Source organism: Heptranchias perlo, chromosome 31 (genome assembly GCF_035084215.1).
Source record: "Heptranchias perlo isolate sHepPer1 chromosome 31, sHepPer1.hap1, whole genome shotgun sequence".
NCBI classification, from domain to species: Eukaryota; Metazoa; Chordata; class Chondrichthyes; order Hexanchiformes; family Hexanchidae; genus Heptranchias; species Heptranchias perlo.
Window position 1 is genome coordinate 27,471,726 of NC_090355.1, and position 27,446 is coordinate 27,499,171.

Below are 27,446 nucleotides of genomic sequence, written 5' to 3' on the forward strand. Positions count from 1 at the left end.
TTGAAAATCCTAAATGACATCTACAAATGAAACAAATGCAATTGTGAGGTCACAGAACTATTTCTCTTTTTGTCAAAAAAAGTTATTCAAGGCCTTACAGAGGGTATGGAAGAGATTTAATAGAATGGTACAAGGGACGAAAGACTTCAGTTACGTGAAGAGACTAGAGAAGCTAGGGTGGTTCTCCTCAGGGCAGAGATGGAGAAGGGGAGATTTGATAGAGGTATTCAAAATCACGAAGGGTTTTGATAGAGTAAATCAGAAGAAACTGTTTCCAGTGGCAGAAGGGTCGGTAACCAGAGGACACAGATTTAAGGTAATTGGCAAAAGAACCAGAGGCGACACGAAGAAAAATAAAATTTATGCAGCGAGTTATGATGATCAGGAATGCACCACCTGAAAGAGTGGTGGAAGCAAATTCAGTAATAACGTTCAAAGGGGAATTGGATAAATACTTGAAGTGGGAAAGAGCATGGGAGTGGGACTAATTAGATAGCTCTTTTAAAGAGCCGGCACAGGCACTATGGGCCGAATGGCCTCCTTCTGCACTGTATCATTCTATGAAATCTATTGACTCTTAAGATCTCATGAAATAAACAAAAAGAATAACTGACCGATTACAGAGCAGCTTCCAGTTGCTGTGAAAAACTTTCTAACTCATCCCAAAGGGCTCGTGAGCTAAATGCCTTTCACAATAGACTGGGATGGCCAGCAAGTTAGAATGCTATTCAGTCACAATTTGAATTTGATTCCAGTCCAAAACGACAGGATACACATTATCATAGGAATACTAGAAAATCCAGAAGAAGAAAAGGCCAATTGGCTCATCAAGCCCACTCCATCCAGAGTCTGTGTACGATTATTCTATCATCATGGGCTTAATCTCCCATATCACTAATTGATTCCTTACTTTAGGGAATACTGATTTTTTTCAGGGAAGGCAGGGGGAAAGAAATTAGTGTTATTCATATCACTTCAACCTTCAATTCTCAAGATATATCAATCCAGCTTCGTTAAAGGGGTCAACTGACTTGAATGAACTGCCTCCTCTAGGTGTTTGTTCAACACATCCACTATCCTGGGGGAGAAAAAATCTCTTTGCATTGTTCGAGGCTTGCAAACTTTTCCAATGCCCATTGTCCAAATAGCTTACTTACTTCAAACTTCATTCACAACAATTTGCATTTATATAGCACCTTTAACATAGGAAAAAGGCCCAAGGAGCTTCACAGGAGTGTAGTAAGACAAAAACTGACACTGAGCCAAAGAAGCAGATATTGGAACAGGTAACTAAAAACTTGGTCAAAGAGGCAAGTTTGAAGGAAAGTCTTAAAGGAGGAGAAAGAGGGGGAGAGTCGGAGAGATTTAGGGAGAGAATTGTTGATTGAATTGTTGAAGCCGACTATTAGCAACCTCGACACCCTATCTGACCCCAAGCTGAGCTTCCCACCCCATGTCCTCTCTAGCATAATGACTACCTATTTCCCCCTCTGGAACATCGCTTGCCTCCACCTCTGCCTCAGCCCATCTGCTACTGAAACCGTCGTCCATGCTTTTGTCACCGATACCAGTGCTGGCGTGGCCACCAGCCTCCCCACCCTTCATCTAAACTTTAGCTCAACAAAAACTCTGCTGCCCGAATCCTAACTTGCACCAAGTGCCCCTCATCCATCAGCCCTGTGTTTGCTGACCTACAGTGGCTCCAATTTAAAATTTGCATCGTGTTCAAATCCCTTCAAGAATTCACCCCTCCCTATCTCTAACCTCCTCCAGCTCTACGAGAACTCTGAGTACCTCCATCTCTGGCCTCTTATGCACCCCAACACCCTTCGCCCCACCATTTGTGCATTTGCCTTCAATCATCTAGGCCATATGCTCTAGAATTCCTTTCCGAATCCTCTCTGCTTCTCCACTTCTCCCTGCTCCTTAAAACCTACCTCTCTGGCCAAGATTTTAATCATTTCCCCTAATATTTCCTTTATTTAGCTCGGTGCCAATTTTTGCCTGATTATGCTCCTGTGAAATACCTTGGAATGTTTCTACCTTAAAGATGCTATTAAATGCAAGTTGTCATTGTTAATGATGAACAATACTTCAATTTCCTCGCAGGTATTCATTTCCTTTCTTTTCAGTTTGTTTGTTCACCCTTTCCCTTGCTTGATTTAAATCCTTCATATCTACCTCTTGGTGAAGCCCATCCCAAAACTTCTCCCAATGCCCTAGGAACCTGAAGGTCTCCCTTTTACACCATCGGTTTAGCCATGTTTTGACATATCTAACCAGTACCTCCCTAATTAATCCAGCACACGGCACTGGGAGTAATCCCAAGATTCTCTTTCCTTGGTCGACAATAAGACTCCCAGGTGAAATGAGTTTGGGTACTCTCAATGCGGTTAGTTCCTAGTGAGCATGAGCCCATAGCTCAAAAATGTCTACCATTCAGCACTAAAATCCTGTAACCTCCCTCAGTGAAGCAACAAAGAGCTGCGAAAAACAGAACTGTCAAACTGAACATCAGCACCTACTTTTCTAAGATGTAATTGCTGCTGAGGAAAAAAAAAGAGAAAAGGTTTTGCTTTGCATCAAACGTGTACTATATAAGACCTGTGAGTATCTGAGACCGATAATGATTGGGAAAGGTGAAGAAATGATCTGACACCAGTGCTTGATATGCCATACATTGATCACCAGACAAGAAGCAAAAAAAAATCTAAATAATTGCCCATTTTTAGCAGATTATAATTTGAGTTTTACCAAGTGTTATAGCTTTTATATGTTCCAATTAAATGCCACCCTTCACACGTAATCTATCAATAAATCTTTTACAATGTTTTGTAAATACAGGTATTTTATGTTGTGCATCATTTATAAAGCTTTCTAGTGACATCAGTCAGTAGAACCTCTGTACTGCTGAAAGTGCAAAGGGTTGACTGAAGTTGATATAAACAATATCTTGCCTAACTAAATGCTGTATTACAACTTACCTGCTGGGCTGTGCTGCCATTAACGTATCAATGGTGTCCACTCCAATAGCCATAATATTTATGATGGCCTGCCCTGCTTCTGTGTTTGCCAAACAATGTGTGCACAAAGACTGAAGACTGGGTGAGCTAGTAAATGGAGGAAAGAAAAATGTTAAGTTTTTTGTAAGAAAAAAATCATCCCTCTCATTAGCCCTCCCCAAAAATAAATTCAGGCTGCAAACATACATCCTTGCACCATACCTGCATTGTGATTCCTCCGCAGGGTTCAGATTCAGGATGGCATAAATAAGTTCAAGAATCAGGCAACCTATGATGTTGATGGAAGAACATGAAATTGCAAATGGTTTAAAATTACATCATACAAAAGAGAATTGGCTGTTGATGCCTCCATATATATTGCTCATTTTACCTAAAAGAAAATTTTTTAAAAATAGGAGGGACCAAAATTGTTTCTTTCACAATTTCTTGATACTTAACCAGGGTGACTGCGAAACATGGTAATATCACTGAGTTGGACCTATCTGTTAGGTGACATTATTTTAAATCAACAGTACTCAAGATACAATCTGGGAGCCACTTATGGCCCACTTCACTTCAATTGCAGCCTTCAGAAGAAAGAACTGCTGCTCCTTGTGATGGGTGCATCATGTCATGAAATTTCTGTATTATATCTTTTACAAATTTTGTAACTAGTCCAACTATGGCAAATTCAAATTGAACTTTTGTTAACTGCTTTCTGAAAGGAATACTTTTGTCTATGTTGTGTGGGTGTGTATGATAGTTGAGCCAATATAAAATATTGTCGAAATCATTATACACTAATTGCACCGAACCTGCCTCCCTCCGATTGCGAAAAATTAGAGGCATGCAATAATTTGCAGACACATAGGGCTCGATTTTAGGATTGTGTTTCCGGCGGGTTCCCAGCGGGGTGGCCCCGAAAATCCCGATCTCCGGTCACGTGACCGGATCGCGACGAAATCCCGGCCACTTCCGGGTACCGCGCTGACGTGCGGGGCTGCGCGCGCAAGCCCCGCTGGTGGGAATCCCGCAGGCAATTAAAGCCAGCGGGGTTCCACTTGAGAGTACTTACCTTGCTCGTTGTGGTCAGTTAATGAGCTGAAGCAGCTGTCAAAAGAGGAAGTGTGGGATTTTCGGTTCAAGGCAGTGAGTTTCCCACACTGGGGGAAACAGTCTCCCTCCAACCAGGCATGTTGCAGCCAGAAGCCTGTGGCAGGTGCCAAGGTGCGCTCCACGGGGGAGAGCCCTCACCCACGCAGGAGGCCACCGCGTCACATAGGGCAACCCCTGCCCTCCACCACCCCCTGCCAAGCCAGAGGACAGACCGACACGAAAGCGCAGCCCCAGTCCGAGGAACCACACACCTACCCTGCACAACCACTCAGACCAACACCTGCCAGTTGGGTGGTGTGTGGAGACCCTCGGAGGACGAAGAGCATGACCAGCACCAGCAGCCTCGCAGTCCACGCCGTCCGCCGCAGAGACGTGGATCCCCCCAACACGGTGTTGTTGCACGCCCACCTGCACAGCAGGAGGGAGGGCTACCGCAGAGAGAGACGCGTCGCAGAGGGCACTACCCTCGCCACAGGGTCCACAGACCGAGGCGCAGCTCCCCGGACCTCTCCGAGCAGCAGTGCACAGGGAGGCGCAGATTCGCTCGACATGTAGTCGTGGAGATCTGCAGCCTCTTTCATGCCGAGCTGCTCCTGGCTGGCCCCAGCACCAACTGCTTACCTGTCGCTGGCAAAGTCACCACTGCCCTCCACACCTTCTCCTCCGCATCCTTCCAGGGTGCAGCCGGCTACACCGCCGATGTCTCTCAGTCGTCTGCGCGGACGAGCCCTGCAAATACACCTGCACCTACTCTGCAGTAACACGATGGGTGGCATCAGTGGTGGGTCCTCATAGTGATACCCAGGAGCGGGCATTATTGGACACAACGGACAGGATTCGCGGAGACATGGCAGTGGTGGTGTCAATATAATGTGTGCTGTTTGTTGCTCTGAAATTCAATATGGGTAACACCCATGACAAACCCTCAGACACCCTTGTGCACCCCCTTCATGCTGACGAGACGTTTGCCTTACGCTGCCTACTGCACATATGTGATGCATGCCCTGTGGCTGCAGCACAGGTGGTGGCAGGTTGAGTGAGGCTGGCCGTGAGGGAGATGCACGAGAGGGTGAGTATGGGATGGAGCAATGAGATTGTATGAGGAGTGGGTTGCGTGTTAGTGGCAGGGTGAGTACTGGCGAGGTGAGTAGGTTGAGGTAAGATGAGGATGGGGTGTGAGTGGGTATGAAGGGTGATGTGACAGAATAGTGTTGGCGGTGCCGAAGGAGATGTGGGGTGGGGGCAGTGTTGTGGCAGACGGAGTGTAGGGGAAAGACTTCGTGTTCTCACTGCGGCTGACCTACTGCGGTCATTGCAGCGCCTCCTGCACTGTATGCAGGTGGGCGATATGTTGGTGGCGCAGGTGACCCCCTCTGCCACCTCGAGCCAGGCCTTCTTGGTGGCAGAGGCAGACCGCTTCCTCCCGCCCGCCGGGGGGAAGATCTGTGTCCTCCCCCTCCTCCTCACCCCATCTGATGATACCTGGGGTGAGGCATCATTAAACTGGGAGCAGCCTTCCCCCTGGGCTGCTCCATGCTGCAATTTGTCCCATTGGTTGCAGCATCTGTCAGTGGAGGACTGCCCCTTTAACTAGAGAGCCTCCAGCTGACAGATCGTACTGCGCACGCGCAGCCCGACCGACGCGCAGGCCAGCGCCGTGGACCCCGGAGGAGCAGGTAATTGATTCCTATTAGTGGGTTGCCTGCTACGATCGCGTGGGCAACCCACTAATTTCGCCGAGCGTGTTGACCACGCTCCCGGAGGACCACCCGCTGGGAACCCGCAGGCCTGCTAAATTCGGGCCCATAATATTTAACAAAAGGGGGTGCCATGCCAGAGGGCCGGGGGGTGGGGTGTGGTGGGGGGAGAGGCGTTGTCTATGTTCACACTGGCCATAGAATTAATATATACCAGTTGGTTCAGAAAGAATTTGGAATGTCCTCAGACACTTGCCTTTTGTGAAAAGATCTGCTTTATATCTGAAGTGTAAAAAGCTGTGTGGAGATGTGCATTTAGTATTTGACTGCTAGCTGTCTGATACTCAGTACAACTTTTATTACAACCTTTCATCTGGCAGGACATGATGGTGAGACAGAACCTCATGGGAATAAGGCATGCGCTTACCAAAAAAATCTCAAATGACCCAGTTTAAAGAGTTTGAAAAGGGACTTGGAAACTAAAAGCTTTATTTTCTAGAATAGGAATAAACTGTGTTTAAGTCTAATATTGTTCTGCTGTTTTCACATTGTTAGCTTGTGTCCATTTGTAGCTTAAGCCTGAACTAAATGATTTGACAGTGCAGTAATTTTCCAATTAGTGAAGGTATCAGGCGGGTATGGCAAATATCCAGTCTTCCAGTGCATACCCCAGTGATACAAGGATATACAGTTAAGCCTGAAACTATTTACTCCCATCCACTGCAGGTTATAAATTGTAAGTTTCGGATCACAGAGTTCTATATGGAACCTGCAATCTGATGAAAACACAAAGTGTTGGGAAAGGGCATAATAGTACTTATGCCTGAACCTAGTTTCATAGCCCACCAGGATGTTGCCAAACTGAATTGCACCATTATCTCTTTCTCTTGCTCTCTAAGGAGAGAAAGCAAAATAAATGTCTTTAGGAAGCAAGGCTATCCCAGCATCCATTGAGCAAATGAAAATGCTCGACTCAAACTAATGGACTTTCAGTTTTAATAGAACTATCATTCTTGTAGTTTTTTCCCCCCTATTTATGTTGGAAAGTGCCTGAACTTCAATCAGCAACTTGAAATCAGGAGCTAAGCATGTGGTAAATTTGGGCTGAGACCATTATTCCATAGTGCAACATATTGCAACATTGTTGAGAATAGTCCTGATTAAAAAGTTAGTGAATAATTGATTTGGATAATGTCATAACAAATGTGTTTCTACTCTGCGCACTGAAAAGGTCTCCTAGCAATGCAAGAACTATTTGTTGCTGCAGACAATTATCAAAATGTATTGTGTGTCCAATAGACTAATAAAATAATTAATTTGGTGCCAATGGGGCTGGTAGGGGAAACACCCTTTGTGAAGGCTGGAGAAATGAAAATTCATCAGCTTGACTGACAGATGCAGTTCTCTAAAGGGCTTTTCCATACAGGATTCAGAAAACATGGAATTGTGTAATTACCACACAGGTGCAGCAACATGCTGCATCAACAGCTAAACTTATTAGTGTACACTTGGAAGTTTGTATCAAATTAAACATGATGGTGAATTTAGGTTTTAAAATGGTTATAAATACAACTTACATACATACCCGTTACCTAAACCATACTATTAAGCACAGCTGTTTGCTGTGAGCAAGTCAACCAAAATCTAAACAACCCAAGTTACATACATTTCCAGGACCTTGCAAACTTGGACTTTACTCCCTGAAATAATTATTTTAAGTACTAAGATAATAAACTATTGTATCGAATAATGCATGCTACATAGTGCTACTCGAGCATTAACACATACTCACCCCCTTCAATGTGCCAGTAGATTCAATTAAATAGGTAAGTAATATCAGCTTTGCTCAAAAAGCAGCACGCTCATTCTGGAGTCAGAAACCCTACTCCAGAACTTGACAGCATATTCTATATGTTGACACTCCAATAAACTACCAAAGAGGTGCATGTTGTCAGAGTTGCCATCTATCAGATGAGATATTAAACCAAGGCTTCATCTGCCTGTTCTGCTAGCTCAGGTGGATATTGAAGCTCTCATGTCATTATTTTCAGGGAGTTCTTCCAGCGCCCTGACCAACATTCCTCCCTCATCCACCACCACCAGAAACAGATCAACCATCATTACTGTTAATGGGAGCTTGCTGTGTACAAATAGCACAGCATTTACTCACATAACAGCAATAACTGTACAATGTAATTCCTTGTATATGAAGCGCTTTAGTGAGTTTCTGAGAAACATGATAAGGTGCTTCATAATTCCTCCGTCCCTAATTAGAGAACGGGTTTATATGATGATAGTGCAGGAATCCTTACCAATTTCCTCTCGTATCCCATAGATGTTGTAGCGCCATTTATGGTAGGTTGGCAGCATTTCTTTCAAAACAAAGACCACGCAAGGCATAAGACCTCGACTCTGGGTGCTTCCCAGCTGTCCCTGTTGAAATGCACAAAAACTCAAAGATCAGGCTCTTTCTCTTGATCACAATAGTGAGTGTAGAGCACATACTAATTGGATTATCTTAATCTAAGTATATCTGTGGTACAAAGAACGATAGAAAGAAAATAAGCCAGGACCTGGAAGAGGCCACCCTATGAAGCCCATCCCATAATTTTATCACACATATACTTTTCCTATTCACCAGAATCCCTATATATATATATATATATATATATATATATATTAATTAATTATACTAAAAATGTACAATCCATAATTGTTTGGTCATGAAGAATGGATTGTACTGCACTATACAGGAGTAGTTCCAGCAGTGCCATAATTTTGCTGTGCTTTTTTACAACATCAGCCACTTCTGTAATTTTAAAGCATTTATACATCACCCAACCCTCTACTTGCTACAAGCCTGTGTTTTGAAATTTTGCTTCAAATACATGTAATAGCATGCTGCTGGGCAAACAGTGAACCCTTATTGCACTGAAAATAGTACAGGATATCACCATGTAGTCCTGATCTCTGAAATTCGTGAAAAATAACATATGGCTCAGATTAAAAATGATTAATTCAGTTTATTGTAAGAAGGATTATGAAAAAGAATAAATCAGCAGATGTAAATAGCAGAATGATGAATCTCACCCTTATTTTTAAAATTGCTTTTTGATACCAAAATTGCAGGTCCTTGATGAAATTCCTATGTAAGTGCACACAGTCATGCCTCACCACAGCAACCTAAACATGCAATGGAACTGCATGAACTAAGTCAAAAGTCTAGCTATAGAATTGTGAATCAAGATAGATTGCAAAGATAAATGGGCAACCTCGTAGATATCTGATTCAAGCAATTCGCCACATCCAGGATAAAATGAAACTGTGAGGCTCTTTCTAGCTGAATTCAATGGTGGGACCGCGTTATAAGTAACTTTGGCCATTTCCAAACAGACAGCAGGCACTGTTTCAATTTTTAACTTTTCAAAGACTTGGAACAATTACAAATGTAATCGACAATCTATGGCCAACTGACAGCCCAGTGATCCATATTAATTGATCCCATCATTTTGGTGTACTTTGCCTATTAACTCTCGTTAAGTAATAAAAATACTGCATTTCTGTCCCAAGCAATCATATACATCTGACAGGAAACTACAAATTAACCCATCCATTGATCTATTAAGTATCCATAGCTTGATCAACAGAGTTCCATAATTACTGAAGCAATCAAAAGTTTTTATAATCAGGAGAAAATAGCTGGTGCAACTTTGCACTGTGATGGCTTCAGATAGAGTGGCATGTATTCGTACATACACAGAAAAAAAATCCCTTCTAGCTACCAGTTTACAGAAACCAATTTAAATTTGTTCATTTTGACCTACCTAAAATTTTATACAAAAAGATGTAATGTTCAAATCTCATTAAAACTAGGACAGATCTCATTCCTTCACAGGTCTTCAATATTTTCATTATTCAATACAGGAAGACCCAACACATAAGGCACAACAAGCAACTACTTTATGCATGACTGCGTGTACACACTGCCTTCTGAATTAAGTGTGCATTTTTGGTAACTTCACATACATTTTTTCATTATCCAAGTAAAGAGAGCAACAAACAATACAGTAATGGTGATGTAATACAAAAGCTTGTGCTATCAGATTACATACAACCATCTAGTTATTTGGTCCAATATCAGCGGTTTATTTTGCAACAACTACCACTCAGTTTTGTTTTGGTTGTTTTTTTAGCCCTCAATTTTCTCCTCCTCTCCTGAGGGTTCTAACACATGGTAGACTCAACTATTGGATTTAGGTTCAAAGGAAAATAAAGCTAGAAGGTAGTTGCTGCAAAATAAACCACTGAATGATGTTGAGCCAAAAATAAAAACTCTCTGTCTGAGCTGGACTGACACCAAGGGTAAGGAGGCAATGGTGAAAATGTTCCAACACACTGCACCATTAACTTTAGTTTTCTTTATAGCTCATCAATACAGGCTTTCATAGATTATTTAATTTCCAACGGGAAGAGCTGAACAATTTAAACACATGCATTTAAGGAGCAGCTTTACCTTGACAAGCGTTGTAACCAGTCGGAGAAAAGCCATTGTGACACTGTACTCGCCCTGTGGTCTCTCAATACTCAACAGCAGGTTACCATAACTACCAGCCTGCATTCCTTCAGCCCTGCAAGGGGAAAAAAAGTTGATTGTTGTGTGTCCATTTCCCCCATCAATACTACAATAATATTCAACTCAGAGAGGCAATCTTTTTCAGAAATAATTTACAGAGAAAGCTGCAATGTTAATGGGCAACTCCTTAGAAAGAATCACCGCCATTCTCCATACCCTCAATGAGTGTAAAATCTCCCACTTCTCCCCTCCAGGACAGTAAAAGACAAAACAATGAAGGACATCAAAATTTTAAAAAAGCCCACAGGATGGGTAGGGGAAGGACGGGGGCATTTAAGAAGCAGGACTACAGAAACAGAAGAGAGAGCAAAATTTGGCACAAATCTTCAATGCCAGCATGTAGTCTACACCCATACTACAATAAATCTTCAACAAAAATAAAACAAAGATAAGCTTCGCATCATAACCTATCATCTTTCAGACACCTGGAAGCAAATTTGTTCGGACCCCTCTCAAAATCATCTAAGAACATAAGAAATAGGAGCAGGAGTAGGCCAATCGGCCCCTCGAGCCTGCTCCGCCATTCAATAAGATCATGGCTGATCTGATCCTAACCTCAAATCTAAATTCATGTCCAATTTCCTGCCCGCTCCCCGTAACCCCAAATTCCCTTTACTTCTAGGAAACTGTCTATTTCTGTTTTAAATTTATTTAATGATGTAGCTTCCACAGCTTCCTGGGGCAGCAAATTCCACAGACCTACTACCCTCTGAGTGAAGAGGGTACCCTCTGGGTGAAAGTCTACAGAAGTAGCTAAGTAGGAAAGCTCCAAGAGAACAATCATAGTAAAATGAAGAGCTTTCCAGCTACCCTTATTTCTGGAGAAGTTTCTCCATTCACATGTATAGTATTCATTTGCAGTGCTTTAAGAAATCTAACTTATATGCACCTCTAATACTGTCTATACTCTATAACACAAACATTCTTTTTCTCCATGGCATTCTATGATAGTATGCAGGAGACAACTATCATACATTATTAACATTCCTTTAATTGCAAATCCTTGCACCAAGTTTGATCTCGCTCATTTTTGTAATTTGGTATAGGAAATATGACTAAAAGTGTGTGCACACAAAGTAGACCAGATATGACATGGAATTATATAAAGATTTTTTTTAAATATTTGATACATACTGGAGCTATCTATACATTTCCCCCAGTCAGCAGTAATCTTCAATTTAAATCTGACTTTTCAAGAGTGAGCAAGGTTGACACACAAAGGCAGTAATGTTCACAAGAGACAAGGAAGGAAAGTAAGAGAAGGAAGAGTGATAATGGAATAAAAAATTTAGAAAATAGAACACACTTTAATCAGTAATTAGCCATAAGTAATCAGTCAAATTTGTTAATATCCTACATTTCACTTTGTAATGGAATTAATTTATAATCCAATACCTGATGGACTGAGCAATCCCAGTGACTTGTGTCACAGAGTAAGGCAAGAAGCCTGTGTGCTGGAGATCTGCCCACACCTAAGTACAGAAAAAAAGTTAATGTAGTTCATTTCTCTTAGGTATACAATAAATGCCATGCAAAATTCTACATTTAACCAAAGAGTGCACTCAAATAAACAGAAGGAAAATGTTTTAAGACTGCATTACAGCTTAAATAACATTTTTTTTACAATCTGAGCTAAGTCACTAGTTTGCACTAAAAAAAACCTACACATTAATGCTTTAAGTAAATCTCATTAGAAATTACTCTCTTCCATTGTGCAATACCAGACTCAAATATGATTTTGTTGTGGTTATGTGTTAAATCCAGCTAATTGGTATCGATGGACTGTCCTCAGGCTACAAATTGTTATCCCATTTTACTTTTGGTAATGTATTTAAAATTTGTCTACTTTCTTCCTGCAAAAATTATGTGGTAAAAGCAAGGTATATCTGCAGATTCTTTTGTTCTTGCTGGATTCTGAAGGCTGCTCAAACAAAACAGCTCTGTGAATGTGCGGCTCATATTGCACTTGAAATTCCCTATCTGAGGGATACGGTTCAAGACAATATTCTGGTACCACGTGCCATGAGAGGGCTCAACTGTTATCAGTTTTCAACACTTGGCTCATTTTCATTCTGAGAGGCTGCTCTAACTGTTGGAATAGCATTAGCGAGCGCTCTGATGAACATGTAGGTAATAAATTATAGTTGTCTTGCACTCAAACATTAGTCCAATTCATTGTATTTTGTAATCCTGTCTGATTATGTACTTAAATTTGATTAATTATTTTAGCCTGTTGAATCTCTGGTCCATATGTTAATATTTTCTGTTTATCTAAAGCACATGTGAAAGCGTAGCAAGAGGATATACATAATCCAGTGGCCGAACTGTAGTTGGGATAATTGTTAATCCCTAGGTCCACACACTCTGCAGTGGCCAGAAAGTGAAAAGACACAGATTTCAGATCAGGAGGGACATGGTCAGCTTTGGAAACTGTTAGGTCGTGGAATGAGGAAACAGTGCAAAAGAACCAAAACTTTAACCCAGGAAATGAGCTCACACCCACAGTTCCTCACATGGCGAGTTGCTAATCTCACCTGTGGTATCAAGAGGAGGTTGCCAAGCAGAGGCTTCCCCACAGAGAGGACAGGAGAAGAGGAGGGAAAAAAGAAAAAGAGCGAGTCAAGCTCCGCTGCATCCATGCCCTTTCTAGCAGCTGGCTTAAGAGTGGAACTGCAGAGGGTTGGGAACAGTTAGCCTGCCCACACTCAGCCAGTAGAAGATGTATGGCGGAGGGAGACCTAAAAAGATGGGAGAAAGTAAACATTTTTTGGCTTGCACATGACTGTAAGAATGTACTCTACCACAAAGTTGTTGCTCCAACATTGATTATTCCCATCATGCCTTACCTTGGCTGGCATCCGTGTGGCCAGAACAGTTAAGGTATTTACACAGGAAGCAATCACTTCCATTGGAGGATTCATCACTGAAGCAAGCCTGCAGCAAGCACAGAAACTATTAGCACCAAAAAAATACATACTTTATATTACAGATCTAGACATTGAAATTACCAACTAACTTACCTAGCACTGGAGAACATAAATATATGTGTAAGTGCTATGTGAACAATTCCATTGCTAAGCCAGATAATATGAAGATCTTTTGTAAAATGGGGATCTTGACCCACAGGCAAAGGTGTTCTTAGCTGAAATGTACAATACCCCAAATTTTCAGTTACCAAGACTGAAGCAATTTTGCAGTCATTTTTGGTCTCAATTCCCAAATTTTGATTATGTTGATGCAACATTATGGCTGTACGGTTTCAATTTTACAGACAAATGCACATAAATACCAGCGGAAAAGTATAGCGTTCTTGGCTTCATAAAAATATATTTTTTTGAAAAGTTCTTACCTTTGAATTAACATGTACAGACGTGAAGTGATTGGCAACAGACAATCCGTAATAGACCAATCTGTGCTGATTATTTTGTGTACCAGATCAATGATAGGTTTGACCTTCTGGCAGTGATGAAGAACATCTGGTACAAAAGACAAAACTATACATAAAATCTGTCAAAGCACATCTGTAGGATTTTACCATTTAACGACTAATGTAATGTTTCTGTTAACAAAATGAAATGTCTGGTGCCAAGTGATTCTATAAACAAAATTAACAATTTGTTTGGTATTGAAATAAGTTAGTGTAGCTGGTCTCTGATCCTAAATTCTTATGTTATGCAAGGCATTTATTAAGCATGTCTTCAAAGACAAGAAAAATTTTATATGTGAGTTGATATCAGGTGAGTTGCAGTGTCAGTCCAACTGTCCCAATCAGGACAATCAGTTACATAAACCAGCAGCAGAATTGTTGAAATATTGATTAAGACATATTCTGTTGCTAAAATCACAGCTGTTTCATGTGAAAATACCTTCCAAATTATATTCTGAAGACTTTTTAAATTTGCTCTGAACATTACTCCTGATAATTTGAAGTTGTTTTTGCACTAAAAGATTTGAAGTATCCAATCATTTTAATTATGTAAATACCACAGGAAATTGGGCACTTAATGCTTTTAAAAAAAGGAATTATCAGAAAATTTGAATTAAGCAATTTTGAATTAAGAGCAGACTGTACACAATGACAACAACTTGCATTTTATATAGCGCCATTAATGTAGTAAAACGTCCCAAGGCACTTCACAGGAGTGTTATCAAACAAAATTTGACATCGAGCGACATAAGGAGATATTAGGACAAGTGAACAAAAGCTTGGTCAAAGAGGTAGGTTTTAAGGAGCATCTTAAAGGAGGAGTGAGAGGTAGAAAGGCGGAGAGGTTTAGGGAGGGAATTCCAGAGCTTAGGGCCTAAGCAGCTGAAGGCACGGCTGTCAACAGTGGAGCAATTAAAATCGGGGATGCGTAAGAGGCCAGAATTGGAGGAGTGCAGAGGTCTCGGAGGGTAGTAGGGCTGGAGGAGGTTACAGTGAGGCCTATAATAAACAGGCAGAAATTTTAAGTTATATTTTGACTTACCAAAATTTTAATTGAAGTTTTTGCTAATTTTGCATACAGACAATCACAATATACAACCACATACACATGGTATAGGGTATAATAGCAATGAGTTGTTATAGGTCTCACACAGAACAACTGGTACCCAACTAACCTGCTGTTGAAACCACATGCAGCAGCATCTCAATCTCACAAGTGAAAACTGTCCAAGAGCTGTACGAGTAACCCCAACGTACAAGGTAACCCTGTCCTGTAGGTACTACTTGTCCATATGTACCCTGCGGCATGCGAATATTTGCCTGACCAGATCCTATGATTAGATAAAATAATGCAATACATTTAATGATGTTTCTTTTTTAAATAACTGTTTATAAGGATTAAATTGCATGTTTTGAGAATATATTCCAATTTACATCTATTTCAACTCTACTTTGATGCCTAATGTCAGCTCATCAATAATAACAGTTTTGCTGTTGCACCAACTCTTCTTCCTTGTATCTTTTATACTATGAATCTACATTCTAGATCCATTATTATTACTAGATTAGAAAAGATTATACAAACAGTCCAACATATCATTGCATAAATGTATTAACGTAGTGCAGCACTGCATTGTAGACACTGCCATCATTAGTTTATGAGCTCAGGTTACTAGGAAGGCACCGAGTGAAAAAAAGGCTCCTGTCAAAGAGATGAGAAAACTAGGGGTGGGAAGAAAAGATGATCATTCACCACTCGGAAATTTCAGGTTTCAGTGAAACTGCACTATTTCTGCTTTCTCTCTGCGTCACACATCATTCCCTAGCTAAGTAACCTCCTTCCACTTAAGCTCATGAGCAGTGCAGGATTGACCTCTTCCGACCCCCTCCCCAAGATGCCCCCTCCTCCTTGAAGGTGCTGTATTAGCTGATCTTACAAGTTCTTCTCTCGATTCCAATTCAACACATCAATTATGCAACAGAAATATTCTTCAAAACGGTGAAATTAAAAATGCCTTGCATGTTTGCTATTGTGACTTTTAAGAGGGTTAACAGACCTGGAAGAATCAAGATACACAAGAGTGCAATGCCACAGCGTATAGTCAGAAATTTAGTTACATCATATCTCTTTATACTCTTGCAAACTACAAATCTTGAAGTAAAGAATCACACATTTTAATAAATAAAAGTGCAGGATTCGTACACAGCTCCTATACTTTGTGCAAGATTAACTGGAACTTTTTCTTACCAAGAGGATAAAGCAGCTTTGGGGTTTGCCTCCTCCACCGGGTTTCATCCTCATGTGAAAGTACATCATGTGGTTTGTGCTTGTATAGCTCCGTATAACATGTCATTTCGTCCAAAAAGCTGTAAACCTTCAAAAAGAAAGCAAAATGTCAACAACTGAACACAAACACGCCTACACCAACTAAAGAGAAAATATGGATTTGTGATTAATATTCTAAGTCAATTAAAACTATACATAATGTAACCAAGAATTTTGCTTCATTTAGTCCTATTTCATTTATATTGCAGTCAATAATACCGTGCAATTTTGAACATTCCCGAACTGTATTACAACTATCTGTTATATTTAAAAAGAGCATTGTATCCCAGTAGGAATCTTGCTTCTTGGATTTTCTCTTCTTAAGATAGTTTAGGTAGCTTACTCATACCTTTTTCGCAGTGCATTTGTCCGATATAAGCGCAGATAGTAGCTGTAGCAGTGGTGCCATAGACTGCGGGAACGTTCCACAATTGTTGGCCAACAAAATAGCAAGGCCTGCTGTGGGCTCCTTCTTAAAAAAAGAGAAACACACACAAAAGGGAATCAGAATTTACATTAAATGTTATACAGGTAAAAAACTAATTTCAAAACCAAGCTGACATACTTCAATATTTTAATCCTTACTAAAGAAGAAAATACCACTAAAAAATAGAAATCCTAGGCTTCTACCATTATTCTTTATTTATGCTCATAGCAAGCAATGTTAGTTCCAAAGGCAGCTGTATTCCTTCTATGAACTGAAAACATATACACCTTGTGCATAGAGTAAAAGGGATAGGGTACCATAAGACTAACAATTATTCTTTTCTCAAGTAGCACTCCAAAAAGATATACAGGATGTCCACTATACTCTCAATTGCTTCGATAATCAGAAAAACATTATACTGGCAGACCACAGGAAGAAAGGAACACAGGAATTGCTAGTCAAAAAATAAAGTCCAAAATCGATCTATTTCACCTGCTACCAACCTGGTAGTCACATGATACAACAAGAATGGAATTGCTGACTAATCACTGCAGTCAATCCACTGCCTCAAAGCCCCCAATAATTTTGACTTGCTCTGTTCTGTATCCTCTCATTAGCTGCATTATCCAATTTGTACTGCTGCAACCAGAACTGTATACAGTATTCTAACTGTGGTCGCACCAACGAGTTATAAAGTGGAAGGATTACATCACTATTTTGGCTCAATGACCTTATAATACATCCCAACATCTGATTTGCTTTAGTCACTGCCATTGATGCGATAGCTTAAATTTATTGTCATTCAGGACCCTAGCTCTCTCTCATTTTCCATGCACATTATTTTTTTCCATTTGAGTAATAGTCCCTTCCTGGATTTTTTGTCCCCATGTGAAGCACTTTGCATTTCTCTACATTGAATTTCATCTGACACCTGTCTGCTCCATTCCCAAGTATATTCACATCCTCCTGTAGCTTACCCTGTTCAGCTTTGGAGTCTACCACCTTTTTTGGCTTTGTATTATCTGCATATTTAGCCACTGTGCTTGTGACTTCTAGCTGCAGATCATTTATGAAGATAGTAAACAAGAGGTCCCAAAACAGATCCATGTGGTAACATACTTAGAGACTGATGATAATCCTTGTACCACCACCTTCTGGGTTCTATTGGTCAACTAGTTACGTATCCATTGTAAACTATTTCCACTGATTCCCACTTTCTTTATTATCAGTACAAGCCTTTCCAGACCATCTATGTCAGGCTAAACTACAAATGTATTTATTGTAAGATGTACATTTATACAAAAACAAAATAAAGCAGTTGTAGAGCAATACAGTACTTTATTTTCACTGACACTTTAAACCATTTTCAGAGACCAAAAAAAAAAGTTTTTCAAACTTTTTAGAACCCTTTTACTCAGACTTGGATGACAGTAATATGGGAACTTAGCTTCATGGAGTTGTGTCCCACTGCTATGTCGTGGGGCTAAATGATTGAAATAAGTTAACTGAAGACACAACAAAAGGCTGTAGAAAATACACCCAACATCTCAGACCAACAGCACACCTTTCGCAGTAGGCAAATGGTGTTTTTTTAAAAAAAGAAAAAACAACTCTTTCTCAACAGGCCAGTGATCATTAATAATTATTTCCATCACCCAGTGAATGGGAAGTGGAAAAAAAACTTCTTTCACCATCTGTGGAATTGGTAATTACATCCGGCACGCCAAGATAACTTTAACAGCACCCTCAGCTGACAGAAACTTGCAATCATGAATTCATTTATTTTTTGATCCCATTGGAAAACAATAATAATGTAAGTACCTTCTTGGCAATCTTTAGGTAAACATAATCTGATGTACTCACAGTAGCCCAAAACAGTTCAGCCAGATTAGGAGCTGCAAACACCTCACAAGCTACATTAATCAAGTGCTGGAAGAGAAGAAACATTGGATCAAATCAGTCTACTTCTGAAAAGTACAGAAAGCATATATAGTAGCTCAGTATCAAAACATACCAAGGTCATATCAAAATACATCTACCATGAATGAATACAATAAAAATGGAAAATTATGCCAGTTTCTGATCATGCCCAAGCTATCAGGAACAAACAGGGAAGAAAAGGCCTGATAACAAGTCACCATCTACTGCAGCAGCAATACTGAAATGGGATAGCTTCTGTTTCCTTAAGAAAGGACATGTGTGAAACAGTTTTACCATTAATGAGGAACAATACTATACAGGAGGGGACTTTAGTTAGTTTAAATTATTTTAAAAAAAATAATTTCTGCTAAGGGAATCTTAAAATGAATCTTGGCAAAATTTTGAAACTTGGTAGAGAGTCACTTCAGTAATGTCAGTGACAAAAAAAATGTTTGCAAATAAATTTAAGTGTTGAAAGGACAGCCACCTGCTCAATTTTGAATTCCACACTGGCAGAGCCACAGCAGAATGGTATAGCATGTTGGAGTACACAGAGTGGTGAGGCACAGGTTTGATCCCTGCAAGGCTGAGCTCCTCATCCTGGCCATGACTGAATAGGTGTCAGGTGCACCTGTGGGATGGGATAAAAGTCAAAGTAACAATCCCCCAGAGGGCACTCTTGAGCACTTCCTGAATATTAGTTAAGAATGGCACTGGCTGAGACCTGATTGCAGGTAATGATTCAGCCCTGGTTGTGTAATGACTTGGAAAACAAGGAAGATGGGTAAAGAAGAGAAAACAAAGAGAGATAACTTTCAATTTTTAAAAAAAATCAGTATTGGCTTGATATGTACTGGCGTCTGTGGTCATAAGTTTATTTATAGATTAATCACCGGCAATTTTCTTTTCTTATGGCTAAAAATGCAGTACAATTAACGGTTTGCACCAAACCAGCAAGCCCTGCCAATTCTACATTGGAGTCATATAAATACAATTTTTTTGTTATAGTTTTTTAACAAAACTGATTTATAGGCAAATCCTTCTCCTTTAATAATTATAAATCATAGACTTGCAACAATCAAGCAATGGAAAACGTATCTGTGCACTATGACATCTAACATTCAATAGGGTTACTACATGTTAGTTGATCTCCCTTGACGTTGCACATAGGGAGTGAACATGAAGTGTAGTGTTCAGGTGAAGCGGGGTTGGAATGCAAAAGGTAACTGGGCCAGGTGCAATTCAATCCCAATTTTAAAGTTGTACATTGTGTCCTTATTTTTATATAATAATTGATTTATATTTCTGATAACATTTTTATGGTCAGGGGTTTCTCAACTAGTAGGTTTTCACTGTTATATACTAAACAGTCAATACAAATGTCATATTTTGTACCTGTTCATCTCCCAAAGTTTCTTCTTCAAAAGATGTTAAGACAAATGAGAGGAGTCCATAGATGCACATTCGAGCAGTACTGGCTGTACACTGAAACACACATACACAATGCCATCACTGTATTTTTAAAGTAATCTGAAGTAGAAGTAAAATATTCTGCTGTCCAGGAGGTAAAAAGCAGACTAGTATAAAGAAAATAACACCAGTTTTGTTCAGTTCTTAAAATTTGCCCAGTGTAAAACTTTAAAGAAAAACATTAAAATTACATATGCAAACACTATCTCTCACTGCTGGACAACCATTATCTTTGCCCCACAAAAAATAACCTGCTGCATGGTACTTGTTAACTATCTATTTAACAGTACCATTTTTTTCCCCAACTAAGAGCATAACCATTTTTAGGTACAGAAAAAGACTCATTTGCCCCAACAAACCTTTGTCACTGATCTCAGCCCTACCGATCCCTCTTTTCACTATATTCAGAAACACATTTATATTATCTGTGTTCCTCCAATTCTGGCCTCTTGCGCATCCCAATTTCCTTCGCCCCACTATTGGCGGCCATGCCTTCAGCTGTCTAGGCCCTTAACTCTGGAGTTCCCTCCCTAAATCACTCCACCTATCTCTCTTCCTTTAAGATGCTCCGTAAAAGCTACCTCTTTGACCAAGCATGCCCTAATATCTCATGTGGCTCGGTGTTAAATTTTGTCTGATTACGCTCCTGTGAAACACCTTCAGACGTTTTACTACGTTAAAAGGCACTATATAAATGCAAGTTGTTGCTGTTGTATTTGCTTCAACGGTTTTCCGTGGTAACTTATTCCACAAGTATATCACATTAGAACCTCATCCTGCTTAACTAATCTGGGCAGGACCTGCTCTGTGCAGTAGGGTAAAACTTCAGTAGCTCCAGTTACATTAGGGACACATTGCTAGTATTTTCTGAAGGCCTCCCAGACCCCTGACTCCCCCTTCTGCAGACAAGATACAGGTTATATTTTCTGTAATATTTATTAGCTCCACTAATGACTGTTTCAATTTTGCAGGGTTGTTCCCTCATTGGTGGATTTAGAATTTAATCAGCAATGAGGGGCAATACTGAAAACAGATCCACTAACCATGCTAATTCAGTCAAGCCCAATGATATTACCAAAGTAAAATATATCACAACAAACACAAATAACAATGACTGCTGAAAGGGAGAAGTCAATGGAGCTAGAAGACCTTTAGAAAATAAGTGTTTCAGTAGGCAAGAGTTCTGTTCGGTGAGGTCCTACTACATCATTTTGTGAAAAAAGTTCAATTATTTCTCCTAATTTCCTTACTTTTAAAGCTTACATTCTCTGGTATTTGAACCTTTCGTCAAGGTGTAGTATTTTCCCAGATAATTTTTTTCAAAGCTTTTCCTAATATTGGAAAATTCAATTAAAATTACACTACAAAGAACACGGATCAAGACTACTCCAGTGGGTCTGGCTCATTCATAAACTAGAGATGGCAACAATTCAGTCACAATTGTGAATATCTGTAGTTCTTTGTATCTGCCATATCTAACTTTTTTTTAAAATTCGTTCATGGGATGTGGGCGTCACTGGCAAGGCCAGCATTTATTGCCCATCCCTAATTGTCCTCGAGAAGGTGGTGGTGAGCGCCTTCTTGAACTGCTGCAGTCCATGTGGTGAAGGTTCTCCCACAGTGCTGTTAGGTAGGGACTTCCAGGAATTTGACCCAGCGACGATGAAGGAATGGCAATATATTTCCAAGTCGAAACAGTGTGTGACTTGGAGGGGAACATGCAGGTGGTGTTGTTCCCACGTGCCTGCTGCCCATGTCCTTCTAGGTGGTAGAGGTCGCGGGTTTGGGAGGTGCTGTCGAAGAAGCCAGTGGATGGTGAAGGGAGTGAATGTTTAGGGTGGTGGACGAGGTGCCAATCAAGCAGGTTGCTTTGTCTTGGACAGTGTCAAGCTTCTTGAGTGTTGTTAGAGCTGCACTCATCCAGGCAAGTGGGGAATATTCCATCACACTCCTGACTTGTGCCTTGTAAATGGTGGAAAGGCTTTGGGGAGGTCAGGGGTGAGTCACTCGTCGCAGAATACCCAGCCTCTGACCTGCTCTTGTAGCCACAGTATTTATGTGGCTGGTCCAGTTAAGTTTCTGGTCAATGGTGATTCCCAGGATGTTGGAGTTTGGGACTGATGGTTGCCATACAGTATCTGTCCCATGGGCAGATAGGCTTTTGCAATACCATTCCCTCCGCTACAGGGATGCTGTTTCCTTTCCTCTTCAGCTCTCTTGAATCTCCTGTTTTTGCTTTGTCTTTCTCATTCGTCATTCTTGTCTACAGATTGGCACTGCAATATCACTTGCTACAGGCTACATCCCACGTCTGCATGGTTGAGATGGGAATGATGCCAAACTGATTCTTCCTTAGTTGAATGACATAAGGCAGGTGGCAATTGAATCTACATAAACCTTAGAACATAATCCTCTAAACCAGCCATTTCAATTTTAAACAGTGCTCATGCAAGCTCTGTTAAACAATGATATCGTACTACCTTCCCACACTACTCACATTGTTTCCTCCACTACCAAGTGCCTTAAGCATCCGTGTCATGTACTGGAATGCATTCTGCTGAATAGCAGTGCTCCCCAACCGCCTAATTACGTGACTTGATTCATCCAGGCTCAAAGTATGGCGCAGCAGAGCCCAAGACAGCAGCACTGGAGAATGGTGTGGTATGTCCCCTAATGTCAACAGCAGCTTGTCCATCTCCTGTAAGAAACAAAATAAATTTAATAGAAAATTTGTACCACGCTAATTATAGATAATGGATTAAAAAGTCCTTCTGTAAACATGACATGAGTATCACAGAACTCAAAATAACAGCAAAATACTGAATTTTGTTGGCTGATGTCAGATGCAATCCAACAGCATATAAAAGAATCTGGTCAATATAAAACAAATCAAAACCAGTCAGTTGCTAACGAGTTTTCATTCATTGTAAAATCCGGGGCACTCACTACTGAATGTTTTGAAAGATGTAAAAGGCAATCACATTTCTATCATGTAACATCTCCAATTATAACAGGAAGAAAAAAAGAAACAGAGAAACACACAAAACCTCAATGTTTTCTATTTCAGAACAAGCGAAAAGGCAATGGATTTGTATAACGCTTGTGAAATCCTCAATTGCTATCCAGAGGATTTCCACGTAGATCCCACATAAAGCTCTCAACCACCGTGGTCAATAAGAAAATCTTGCATTTTTAAAACTATTTTTTTAAATTGTTAAATTGACTGAACTAGATTAGAATTGAGAGGTGTAGTGGAAAACCTAATTGACAATTTCAGGATTAGAGCAAAATACTACCGTTGTAAAAGGTTTTTAAAAATACCCAAAATATCCTATTCAGACGTACTCTCACGATGACAAAGAAAAAATACTGTGATGCATGAAATCAACAACAGGCACTTGCACTACAGAAACCCAGTTGTACTACTCAATTGTTTGAGTGAAAGTGATAAGGCTCACAAATTCCACGGTTTCAAAATGTTAACCTACAGTCTGTAAGCAGTCACAGCATCAAACAATGCTATGATGTCCTCCTGAATTAAATTAGCCATGCTGACAACTACAGAGAATCGCTGTTCTACTCTATTCCCCTCCCATTACACTGGACCCAACATACAGCATTTCAGTCATAAAGGGAATGTTTACCTGGCAAACCTCCCGAGTGTTCGCAAACTGATGTTGCTCTACTCGCTCCTCTAGAGCACATTTATGTAGGAAATCGATGTCCATTCCTTCTACCAGGATCAATGTGCTGAAATACCTAAAGAGAAAGGTCAGAGCTCAAACGCCTGAGTGCCATAGGAAAATGGATAGCCGATCTACATGATAAGAATGCACACATATAATCAGACACAAGCCTTTACTGTAATGTCTAAACTCTTCAAATCTCCCAGAGTTAAAAATGCTAGAGGCGCAAAGAGTAACAAATACCCAAAAAGGTGAACTGGTGCTGATTTAACCATTATTCATAACCCTTTACACATTTATGATTTTTTTTTTTGCTTACCTGTTCTCCTCCCCTTCTGAAGGCATCGACATCTTGCAAGGGTGTGGTAACATAGACACCAATCACTTCGCTATTCATGTGTGACGTGGACAGTGTGTTAGCACATTATTGTTCCACACAAAGTCCATCACAGCTGAGCCCAATCCTGTCCCCACCAGATGTTCACACATGCGGCTTCCTGACCTCTGCTGGAAGTGGACAATTGTCTCCTTAACCCAGGGGATGTAGTGCACATACCACCAACCCAGCTGAAATCAGCACAAGCTGGGCATTACAATTTTTGGGCACTCGCCAGGTATTTCTCATGTACTCGGTGCAAAGGACCACTCCCATATGCAAGCCCTTGCATCCTATAAACCAAAGTGTGACCTTAAATGCACAATACCTGCTAATGTAGCATTACCTCACTGAAACTGAAACATGTCCCCCTAGTCCTCAGATAATAGAATAATCACCGCTCTAAGTCTGGAGCTTAGACTATAATCTACAAATCATATTTATTGAAAATAAAAATTAAACAACAGTAAAAGATTAACAGATTATATTAATGACAACATTCAAACTACAACTTCTCAGTTCACAAAATAATAAAAGACGCAATGTTTCAAGCAACTTCACTATTTGTATGAAACCAGAATTCAACCTATGATTAAGGCAGAAATGACTGGAAAAGGCTGCGCATACATACGCAAATATACCATAAACTCATACTTGGACAGTGCCATTTTGCATTGCAGCAGCAGAAGCAACAAAGATTCTAATGTCTCTGAAAAGGTGGAAGGGGGAGGTTGTCAGAATAAATTGCAGCACAAGTGGAACATAACCCAAAGTGTTAATTATAATTTCAGAACATTATAAGTACCAGTGCAGAATGTAACATATTCAGTAAGTGATGAAATTTACATCTATTATTTTTCAACAGCTTGTCACTGGATGTTTCAAAATCTATCCACATAATACTACTACTACATTGTAAGATCACAAAATATTTCAACTGAAAATTTTCTTCAAAAAAATCTAACCACCTCAAAGACTACTTTAACCATTTGTACATCAATCTTTGTATCTCCAGCACACACTCACCCAATACGATCAACTAGCCCATCCATGCTTTCATCAATAAGATGTCTGTTTGTTTGTCTTGCTCCAAATCCTTGCTCTTTAAATATCCGTGCAAAAGCCAGGAGATCTTCCGGTCCCATCTCAAAATAGGCATAATATAAGAAGATAATCTCCAAAATAAGGGCCTGCTCCCTCAGGCACTGTACAAACCAACGAGACACCTGACGCTCTGTCTACAGAAAACAGTGAAAGTAGATAATGTAACATGGTCAATTCTACTTTGAGTGAGCCCTGGTCAGAGACTGTTTTCTCGAACAGGAGACTGAATAATGGAAGATCCTTCGGCACAGGTTGCCTTTGAAGATTTTTGAAATTTTATACATTAAAGTAACTTGTGCAGGCTGAAGCTAAAAAGGACTATCCCTATAAAAGACAGAGAATTTCTAAGTATACATAATTAAGCCAAAATACTTAGTTTGGAGAAATGGTTCCACAGTACTGGCTACAATCTGTACATCTCCATTAAATAAACTATTCACTGATTCACAGATGAACAACTGAGGTACATCTGGTCTCACTGAATTTCAAAGGATGGGAAGACAATCAGCAGAACCAGTGTGGCCCCATAGAAACACTTCCTGTCAGCTGATCACAGCTGATGGCCATGCAAAAACCCAGACTATGATGCTTCTGCCTTCCAATGTGGTGGGAGAAGTAAAGCAACAGGAAACAATAGTTTGGAAGAGGACGAGGTAAACAATATAAAAGGAACCTAAACAAATACAAAATCAGGGAATTTACTTACCATAAGATTCCCATGAGTTTCCCAAGTTGGAGCTTCAGTTCTGAACAATTCTTCAAACTGTTTCCGATATTTCACGACCAGTTCCTTCTCCAACTTGTCCACACATTTTGAATACTCTCCCTATAGAATGAATCAATCAATTTCATTTAAATATTTGTAATTTCTAGGTAAAATTATATGCCACACTAACATGTTATATTGTATTGTTACACGTGCAATGTCAATGTACAGTATATATGTGCTTAGAGTACCAAGATTCCTTTTTCTTCAAATAGCATTCCTTTATATCCATTAATAGCTCATCAGCTGTCACAATTAACATATAGCCCAATTTTAACCTTGCACACAGAGAAAATCAATGAAAAGTATGTACTACTTTACTATATACTGACCAGAAGTACAGCATATAGAATGTAGTTCAACTCTTAAAATATGTCCATCTAATCAGTAGTAGGTACTACAACATTTCCCAAAAATCTTTCTATTTAGCAGTGCAGTTTAAAATTCACCTGAATAGTTCATTTCTGCATTAATTCAACTCACCCTGTAAGGGTGTCGTTCATCCTGAAAGTACGTGAGTAGGTATAGAACACAACGTAGCGTGTAGAGTCTTTCTTCATAGTAGTATTCTGCAATCTAAGGACAGGAGGACACCAAGAAATATATAATTTATTTCAAGAAAAACACTCTCAAAATGAAAAAATTAGTGGCAAGAATTATCAGCCAATTTCAAGCTCTAATTTCACCTTCCACCAGCTCAAATTCATTGAAAGACTAAATGATACAAGCCACGCATTTCATTTTGTAATCGGAGGACAGCAGGCAAGGCAAAAATGGCCAATTTTTCCACATGGTCATGACAGGTGGTTCTGCTTTCCTAAGCCTGGTAGCTCAGCTTTCATAATGCTGACCCCACCATGAACGAACAAAAGTCAATCTGTCTGTAGCAGACAGATTAAAATGTTGACAATCAAGGAAATTAAAACAACAACCCTCTTAAGTGTTTATTAGAAAATACACCCTCACAGCTAAAGAATATTATGTCAAAAAAATCACTAATAAAAATAAGTATTTTCCTAGCGTCTCCCAGTTTCTTAGCTGAAGGAAAATTATAAAACTATTATTTAATTGTTTATTTCAAAAGATGATTGTGAATCAGACCACTGTGGCCAAACACTGCTTTCACATTCATTTCCAGATTGTTGTATGACACTGGGTACCATCTCACCCACTTCAGTACTTAAATCAGGAAAGACAGCAAGTGCTCTGATGTCATCCCACATCAGAGTGCTCCGGAATGAGAGCAGGATGCAGTACTACTCAGAAAACTCCCAAATTGTGAGTCAAGCATTTGTGAATTCAACGGTAAAAAAAAAAATCACACAAACAAGTAGGTGTTAAATTCATTTTTTGACATAAGGAACTGCACATACTAGGCAAAAACTCATGACTTATGAGCCTGAAGCATATTCCTTTAAATGCTTTGATTTTTAAAAAAATCTTTCAAAGATATTAAGCTCTCCCATACAAGTAGCTCCTGCGGGCAAATTGCGCAA

At 39.9% G+C, this 27,446-nt stretch overlaps 1 protein-coding gene across 4 annotated transcripts in view; it reads right to left on the reverse strand.

Annotated features, from left to right (window-relative positions):
• Nucleotides 1–27,446, reverse strand: part of nup188 (nucleoporin 188) — a 68,023-nt gene that overhangs the window by 33,914 nt on the left and 6,663 nt on the right. For 2 of the 4 annotated variants that reach the window (XM_067969796.1, XM_067969794.1), the window contains exons 7-23: nt 26,434–26,526; nt 25,891–26,010; nt 25,107–25,318; nt 23,663–23,777; nt 22,516–22,716; nt 19,944–20,033; nt 18,492–18,557; nt 16,551–16,670; nt 16,124–16,250; nt 15,051–15,206; nt 13,798–13,924; nt 13,295–13,382; nt 11,844–11,920; nt 10,329–10,443; nt 8,128–8,248; nt 3,225–3,291; nt 2,985–3,110 (exon numbers count right to left, since the gene is read on the reverse strand). In XM_067969796.1, coding sequence (XP_067825897.1) covers nt 2,985–3,110; nt 3,225–3,291; nt 8,128–8,248; nt 10,329–10,443; nt 11,844–11,920; nt 13,295–13,382; nt 13,798–13,924; nt 15,051–15,206; nt 16,124–16,250; nt 16,551–16,670; nt 18,492–18,557; nt 19,944–20,033; nt 22,516–22,716; nt 23,663–23,777; nt 25,107–25,318; nt 25,891–26,010; nt 26,434–26,526 — 2,021 coding nt within the window. Of the gene's footprint in view, nt 1–2,984; nt 3,111–3,224; nt 3,292–8,127; nt 8,249–10,328; nt 10,444–11,843; nt 11,921–13,294; nt 13,383–13,797; nt 13,925–15,050; nt 15,207–16,123; nt 16,251–16,550; nt 16,674–18,491; nt 18,558–19,943; nt 20,034–22,515; nt 22,717–23,662; nt 23,778–25,106; nt 25,319–25,890; nt 26,011–26,433; nt 26,527–27,446 lie in introns of all 4 variants that reach the window. The other 2 variants (XM_067969795.1, XM_067969793.1) reach the window with 1 other exon arrangement.